This window comes from Halyomorpha halys, unplaced genomic scaffold, assembly GCF_000696795.3.
Source record: "Halyomorpha halys isolate HHAL.00 unplaced genomic scaffold, Hhal_1.1 Scaffold1266.1, whole genome shotgun sequence".
NCBI classification, from domain to species: Eukaryota; Metazoa; Arthropoda; class Insecta; order Hemiptera; family Pentatomidae; genus Halyomorpha; species Halyomorpha halys.
The window spans coordinates 129,619-138,424 of record NW_027110142.1 but is presented as its reverse complement, the minus strand read 5'-3'; the positions used below and the strand labels follow the sequence as shown (position 1 = coordinate 138,424).

Below are 8,806 nucleotides of genomic sequence, written 5' to 3'. Positions count from 1 at the left end.
TATATATATATACCATTTTGGTTTATTTTAAACCACCTTATTTAACCACTGAGTTGTATTAAATCCACATCATACTTATTCTTTAAATAAATTTTCTTCTACTTCAGTTAAAGCTCCTTATTCGCAGAAGGTGTGTACTATAAATATTGCTGATACTGGATGATAGTTTGTATAGTACTATAGGGAGTAAAATAAAAAATAAAAGGTTGGAATATAACAAGAAAAGATATATAACCAAAGCAATTTGAATAGAGATTTTTTAAAAGATATTAGTTGTAAATATTAGGCAGCAACATAAATTTTCTGTTTTGAAACTACTTTTTCTTGACTATTATTTAACATTATTGATCAGGAACAAAGCAGAAGAGACACATGGCATTTACTCAAAATAATTGTGATAAATGATAAATTGAAACAATAAAACAGAACAATGTAAAGGCACTATTTTCAAAAGCCATACTAGCTTGTGTAATCCCCCCAAGTTTGGTCAAAAAACTTTCGGCCAAGTGGCAACAAGACTTGTTCATTTATTATAAGTATTTTGATATTTGCTTGTTTTGAAAGATAACTGGTAAATAAATAAGTATGATTCTATAAATACAATAAATAGTATTTTTTGGATCCAACAAGTAGTGACAATTTTTTTATATACTAAAAATCAAAACACTGGATACAATAGAACTATCTATTGTCTGGGGTTTACAAGTTTGGAAAAAAGGAACAATGTATTGTTCTTAATTTTCCTGATGCCCAGAGGCCTCAAGCTCAATAAAATATGAGATTTCTATAGCATGAATATGGAATCTGACCTTTGATCAAAACTAATGTTGGCTAGATAGCCTTTCAGCAGAAGGCTTGTACTGCTACCAGTAAGATGTAGTCCCTCTTTTCAGGCATTCCTAAAATTTACCTCCTATTTCATCTCAGCTGTGCAAAAAGTTCAACTTCACTCTGAACTTCCGTAGTAGCAACGGGGGTTGATTTTGGAGTTTCCAGAATGAACAAAATTGCTTTATTCTGTATTACGCTGAACTTTGCCAGGGTTGATTTTATTGCCAATTATGAGTATTTTTGAACATATTGGATACAAAACACTTTCAATTATACTGCTTTATTATGCTGGTGTTTTAACCCACACTATAGATTTTCCTTATTGAACAGTATTCTATTTCATGGGTCTATAATATATATTTGTCGAATATTTTCATTTATTTCTTATTGAATAATAAGTAATTCTTCTATAGGTATTGACTATTATCAGTCAATATTCTAGTTGCCTATCTGTTAGGATGAATCTAGCACTACTTGGAAATGATGGAGTGATTTTGGTACAAGTAAATTTAGAATTACAAATATATTTAGAATTTGAAATGGTCTGGCAGGCTGAAACATTGCTATATCAAGAATTAAGGAAAATTATCTGAAAGAACTTTTGTTTAGTCTTGATATAACAATGTTTCAGCCACCAGGTAATTTCAAATTCTAAATCAATTCTGATAACGAAGTTACTCCACAGCCTCTAAATATATTTAGAATTTGAAATGGTCTGGCAGGCTGAAACATTGCTATATCAAGAATTAAGGAAAATTATCTGAAAGAACTTTTGTTTAGTCTTGATATAACAATGTTTCAGCCACCAGGTAATTTCAAATTCTAAATCAATTCTGATAACGAAGTTACTCCACAGCCTCTAAGTAACCCTGATTTATAGCACAATGTTAACTTTTATACCTAAAATTATGAACTATAGTTCTTTAGTTAGTGATTTTTGTGGGTAAAATTGTAATTATTGAATGTTAGCCAACTTTTCCTATTGTTTCTATGGTATATTAATGCATATAACTAAAATATATTTTTTTCATGCATAATTTAATATTTTTGAGGTTGTCAAACATAATTAAATATATGCCTTTATTTCTTAGATGAATATGTAGCAAGCTTACACTTGCCGACGTTTGATGCTCATTTGACAGAATTAAGCGATGATCAAGCTAAATATATGGGCTTAAACAAAGCTGGGCCTTTTAAGCCTAATTATTACAGGTAATTTACTGTTTTAATTTTTCTTATTTATCTTGTGATTTATTGATTATGTTTTCTGTATGCAACACATTAATTAATCATGATTTTATTACAATCCATAAAATTAATACACCAGATTAGAAATAACATATGATGTCTATCTTTGATGGATAAAATGAAGTTTTCTTTTATAAATATCTCCAAAAACCTATTGCTGGTGAAAGATTCTACTCCTTTTACCTTTCTCCTTATAAAATAGTGTATCTACTACAACATTGAGCCCTTCACCAGTAAAAATACTTTCTTGTGGCTACTAATTTCTTTGATATAGCTATTCCACCTGAAAAAAGTTGCTTAGGCTCCTCTCCATAAAATTAAATTATCAACTCTTTGAACTACACCCCATAAAAGAAATTTTTTTGAGTTTTGTAGCCCAACTACCTGTTAAAAGCTACATTACATAACCACATTTTATTTTTTTATAGTTATAGGATAAGTAATGTGTGAGACATTAGGAATTAGTGGTATCATTACTATTTACTTTTTGTTAACAAACTGAAGTTAAAATGTTTTTCATAATTGATTTCAATTTTACATTCTACCTGATTTTACTATTTGTTTGTTCTGTAAATCAAATTATTTCTTTCATTTTTATTCAATTAATAATGTATTATTTCATTTGAGTAAGAATATTTTCTGTTTATGAAGAAGTCGTAAAAATCAATTTTCAGTCTCCTTGAGTAATGTTCTGAGAAGAATTAAGATAGTGAGAGAAAAAGATCAAAAGAAATTTGATATTTTCTAGTTTAAGTACCCAGTCCCAAAAAAAAAATTAATATATAATATTTTAACATCCTGATATAATTGTTATAAGTTTATAGTCTTTTTCTTCATTTATAACAAGATTTCCTAAATAAGTCCACCCTTACCAGTGTAGTTCAATCCTACTTTGAGTTGAAAATAATCGTTACTTGTTTGAAAATGATTCCTTCTTCATTATTCACAGTGGCAATATATTCCCTTACTATATTTCCATTTATAAGTTAGTAAAAAAACTATCAACTATTGCTATTTTTTCATGTTTCTAAGGTTGTTAGGACAATAGTCATATCAAAAAATTAATGACTATTGTCATAATAACCATGGAAACACAAAAATATTTATTTTCTTATCTATTTAATCCAGAATTCTTACCCTTACTGTATACTCCATATAATTTTTATGTTCCATAAGTTAAAGTAAAAACGCTCTAGGAGAATCTTAAAATTGATTTATCCGAGTTTTGAAATTTTTTTCTATTGTAGTCTATTATGCCCAAGTCAATACATTAAGATTTATACTCTTATTTATTCACTGTAATTATTTAACCATTAGATTATTTGTTGCCACACTTTTAATGAAGGTAGGTTATGTTAATTAAAATTTTATAAGAAATAAGCTGATGCATAAATTGTTAAATTGAATGGAATAAGAATATAAATGTTTATGCATAATTGCCTGCAATAGAAAAACTTGGATACAACAATTTAAATTTCCTTGATAATGGTATGAGAGCTGAAACAGATAAGAATAAAGATAATTATGAGAGATAGTTGACCGTGGATGACTTGTACAAGGAGAAGATGGTTGGGGGTGCGGTCAAAATGAAACACAAATAATTGTGTAATTATTTAATTGTTTATTACAATTAAATAAGTTACATCAACTTATTTGTGTTTCATTTTGACCGCACCCCCAACCATCTTCTCCTTGTACAAGAATAAAGATAGTGAGAGATCCATTAAAATGAATGATATAAACTTTATTATTATATAACTTGTCATCTTTAATGTTTTTTGCGCCTTTCAAACACAAACTTTATACAATTTCTATGAATTAAGTTTTTAAATAATCTTTTTTATAATTAAAATATTTTTTTTTTCAGGTATTAGTGGTGTAATTTGGTTTTCTATGGTTAGAAGGCCTTCATTCTAGGTTTAGAGATGTCAGCCATTTTCTAAGTTGCATTTTACAGTGCATTATAATTGTTAGTTTTATTTTTGTAATACTTTATTTGTAGTACTAATCCTTCTACATTCCATGAATTGTTCAGACAAAATATTTATTTTTTAAAGGTTTTCTTTGTTAGTTAAATGTATGTCTTTAAGTTGTCTTCTATTTTAGTAAAAGCATTGTTTATTTCTAATTATTAGCCAACAGTATGAGGCCCTGGATCAAAGGTCCTGAACTTTTTACTGTCTGGCGGCACATTTTTATGCAGGGACCCTAGTATGTCTCCAGATATGAATTAAGAGTATTAGGAAAAAATTGTTAAGTTATGTCTGAGGTGACCTCATAACCCAAAGGGTTAATTGGAAATATAAGGGTATTTATTCAAAAATAGTAGTTTGTTTATATCATAGCATTTTATGTTTTTCTGTTATTCATCATCATTATTATGTTTTCTCTTTTTTTAGAAATAAAAAAATTAAATGATAGTGTAGATAACACTGCATTTAACTTATTTTATACTCATGTTAGAACGGTATTATTTTTTAAAAATATTATCAACAATATTCAACACCCTATTTACATTGAATAAAAACAAAAAATAAATGAACAAAAAAATTATATTGGTGCCTTCCAACTAACAGATTACTTATATGTTTGCTAAATGCAAAAAAATAAAATACTGTAAATTTTAAGACCATGTACATCTGTATCAATTTATTTTAACTTTTAAGATTTCTTATACATTTTAGGTCTTTTGATGTGTTTCTGAAGATTCAGTGTATTGATTTATTTTGACTTTGCAGATTTCTTATTGATTTGTTTTTGAAGGTGTAGTAACGAAAAATACTGTATAAATTGAATCAAAAGATCTTAAAATCGATGGAATTTTTAATTATTAATCTTTTGGAACTTATCAAATAATTTTAATATGTTAAAAATCCAAAAAGTTAAAATAAATAGATACGTGAACATTCGATCTTCAAATCGTTTGAATTTTCACTTTTCATACCCTTCAACAAAATATTAAAGGTCCTTAATACGTTAAAAATACAAAAAGTTTTTTAAAAAATCTATACATGAGCAATTGATCTTAAAATCAAGAGTATTTTCATTTTCTATATCTTGGAAAACATATTTAGGGACTCTAAAATATCAGAAATCCAATATTTGAAAATCAATCAATAGGCGATCTTAAAATTGGTAGCATTTTTATTTTCTACAGTCCCTAAAACATAAGTTTCCATGGTTATCACTGAAACAAGTTAGGCACTGTGGGCACATATGACGTCAGGCTCCCAAAGTGTTGAGGGGGACCTTTGCCCTAATATATTAAAAATCTGAAATATTAAAATAAATCGATACACGAGCAAGCCATCTCAAAATCGATACTATTGTCATTTTTAGCACCTCTGAATACATATAAGTTTCCTTGGTGATAGTTGGTAAAAGTTTTATTAGGTGGGAATAATTGTGCCAGCAGGCACAGTATTGAAAACCTCTGACCTAGAGCATGAAGATTTTAAATTTAGGAAAGATTTACTGGTTGGCTAATTAAAGTATTGGTGTCTCCTAGATGAAATTGCTTGATTTTTACATTTTTTTCTTTTTTAAATTATATAAATTATCTTTTTATGCCATGCTTAGAACTCTAGAATAACATTCTGTAATATCAAAGAAATTGTTTACACTCTCATAACATATTATATCTCTCAGTATGACCTCTTACTATTGACATACTGCTGAAACAATGTTGTGTTGGTTTGTTTCTGCTGTGAAACTGTAAGCTATTTTATATTCTTTTTCTTGTTTTTCACTTTGAAAATAATTTGTCAGGAGATGAGGAAAAGAATTCACTGTCTTAATGGGTTCCTCCAGAAATCCATTTAGTGTATACTTTTTAAGCTTCTTCCCTGGGGCATCATATTTTTTGTTTTGGCTTTTTTCTCTTGAGGATAAATTGTCTTCTTTCTTATATTTCTTCTGCTGTTCTTGGTTACGTCTTTAGAGGAATTATGTCCTCATCTGTAATTCTAGCACAAACCGATCTTTTTCATTAAATTATTCAAAATTTGTCAGGTTTGCGATTTATGTTCAGATGTTTATTCTGCAATTATATCATTGTATAATGGATAGAAAATATATATATATATATACAGAATTGTCTATTTTTTAATTTACTGTATAAGTAGGATTTAAGACAGTTGTGTTCTGTCCTAACCCTGTCGTCCTTTTTCAGTCTAAAGTAGTTTTATTAAAATCATTTTGTGGGATGAAAGGACTGAGACGCAGCTTGATGAATGTTTTATTGATTGTTCTAACCTCTGGTATGGTGATGAGTGAATAAGATAACGGGAACTTGGAACCAGTTTTTGCTCAAATAAATTTTTGTTACTTAATATTTTGCAACATATAGCTACTAGGCATCAATTGTAGGGCAATGTTTTCTCACCATCTTGATTAACAGTGACCAAATCAAGAGATTGGCTTAAGGTTTTCTTTCCTATGGGTTTTTTCTATTTTTAAAATTTATAATATTGTTTAAATGTAAAGCTTTCTAAAAGAAACAGTTACAGGTATTCAGGTGACAATAATAACAATAGCCTTGCGAAACATTACAAATAAAAGTCACAAAACTGATGAGGTAATCTAATATCCAAATTATGAAGTAAGATATTGAGAGACTTTATAATGTGTTTATAGGAACAAGCAATTTCTTTAAGAAAAAGAAATATAATCCTAGAGTCTTAACTCTGGCAATTTTTCAGTTGAAATTTCAAATGTTCAAAGAAAATTAATCTTATAACTCTCCTAAATAAAAATTTGTTTCATATGACCAATTTAGTATCTTTTTATATAATGTGAAAGTTTTCTGAAACCTTTTTATATTGTATTTTATCATATATTTTAAATATATAAGTTTTTATAAAAATTATTATTCTGATTTAGATTACTGGAATTAATTTGAACAATTCTAATTAAGATTACTTTGATTCATTTTAAACTGTGTTTTTTTTTTCTCTACATTTTACAGTCTTACTTCTCTTAACACATTCTACAAATGTCTAAAATGTAGGCCATTCCATTATGGAACCTATTCATTCCAGAAGCAAATACAAATTTCATACTCCTATCAATATTATATACCTTCTTAGGTTTAGAATTTTACCACAGATTTTAAATTTTATAATTTACAGTAATTTAATATTCAGAAATTAAAAAATAAATGTATCCCCCTAACCACCTCCAATCATCCTTCATATCCAAAAAAATATGGTCAACCATTAATATATATGAAAAATCTAATTTTAAATTTTAAAACTATAATGTTACAGTTTGTGTTTAAAATAAAAGAGTAGTTTTCTTTTACATTCCTATTTAATACTTTTATCATTTCCACCTCAATGGACACCTTTGTATAACAGATAAAATCATCTACCTCATTGGCCCATACCTTATAGGTATTTGTTAGAGTGAGGTTTCACTGTATATTTAGTATAATTTGTTTTCATCCATTTTGTTTTTATATTGTGGAAGGATTAGTAGAGGAATAAGAAGTAGGGATTAATCCAGGACTTAAAAAATTGTGATTTTATGATTTTTATATCACCATACTGTTTTGAAATCCATGATAAATTTCCTTAATGAAAGAAATGTATTATACAGTGTATTAGGTCATACTTTTTTTTTTTGTGCATCATATCGCTGGCTACCTGGATTATGGTACTGTTACATTTAGTTATCTCATCAGGGAGGAAGTTTAAATTAAGGAAAGTTTTAACTGTATTAAATTATGTGTAGTATAGTGAAAAAGATGATATTATTTTTGTCAAGTTGTTATATATAACATATATGTATACTTTTTAGTTATAGTTCATATAAAACCTTTCTGGGATCTGTGATTTGTACACATAAAATCAAATTATATTCTCAGGTGGTCAATACTTTATCTTTTTGGCCTTATTTGCTACTTAAAATTATAGGAATTATAATGTACTTAAAAACATAATTTTGTAAATTGAAAATTTTTGTTTAAATTTCTTGTGATGTTTTCAGTACAGTACTATTTAATTATACATTAAAATGTGTTCATAATTTATGCTAAAAATTAAGAACTATAATAAATAACTAGTTAAAAAATAAATACAAAACTGTTTAACATGTTCTTGTATGTGTACCCTAATTTATTTTTGTTGTACTTAATGTGAAAATCATTTGTATGTACGATTATTTTATCTTTATAGCTTAAATTTAAAAAAAAAAAAAATCAATTTGAAAAGCCTTTTGCTTTTATATTGCCTATCAACTCTATTTAATATTTATTATTTATGGAAAGTTGGCTTTTGAATATATGGTGAATATGTATTTTAGTGTTAGTCTTAGGTAGTCAGACATAGATGTTATTGAAACAACCTTAGCACATGAATAACTCATGAGATTCTTGGAAATGTTTTGAGAAAATTGAGAGGGTGGATAAACAACAGTTTATATTACGACAATTTCAATGAAATTGTAATTTCGTCATTCACGTTTGTTATTATTTCAAATTGCTCAACTTCATTCGTCCAATCTGATAAGCCATTTAGTTTAATTTTCCACAACCAGGAAGTTTTATTTTTAATGCTGATTAGGGCTTGCCTATTTTATTTCGCAATATTCAAAGTATTTCTGATTGGAATTAATCCTATGCTTCAGCGGTTAAGCATATTAAATCATTTACAGCCAAGACTAGAATTTGTAGACAGTTTTGAGAAGCTCCAAAGAAATAATTTTAGGGTAATATAATTTAAATATA

At 27.4% G+C, this 8,806-nt stretch overlaps 1 protein-coding gene across 2 annotated transcripts in view; it reads left to right on the top strand.

Moving 5' to 3' along the window:
* The window catches only part of LOC106689033 (adenosylhomocysteinase-like 1), a 100,980-nt gene extending 92,687 nt beyond the window's left edge, over positions 1-8,293 (top strand). Inside the window, exons 13-14 of one of the 2 annotated variants that reach the window (XM_067048270.1) lie at positions 1,923-2,043; positions 3,947-8,293. In XM_067048270.1, coding sequence (XP_066904371.1) covers positions 1,923-2,043; positions 3,947-3,953 — 128 coding nt within the window. In that variant the 3' untranslated portion in view covers positions 3,954-8,293. Of the gene's footprint in view, positions 1-1,922; positions 2,048-3,946 lie in introns of those variants that run through there. The other variant, XM_067048272.1, reaches the window with a different exon arrangement.
* The last annotated feature ends 513 nt before the right edge of the window (positions 8,294-8,806 follow it).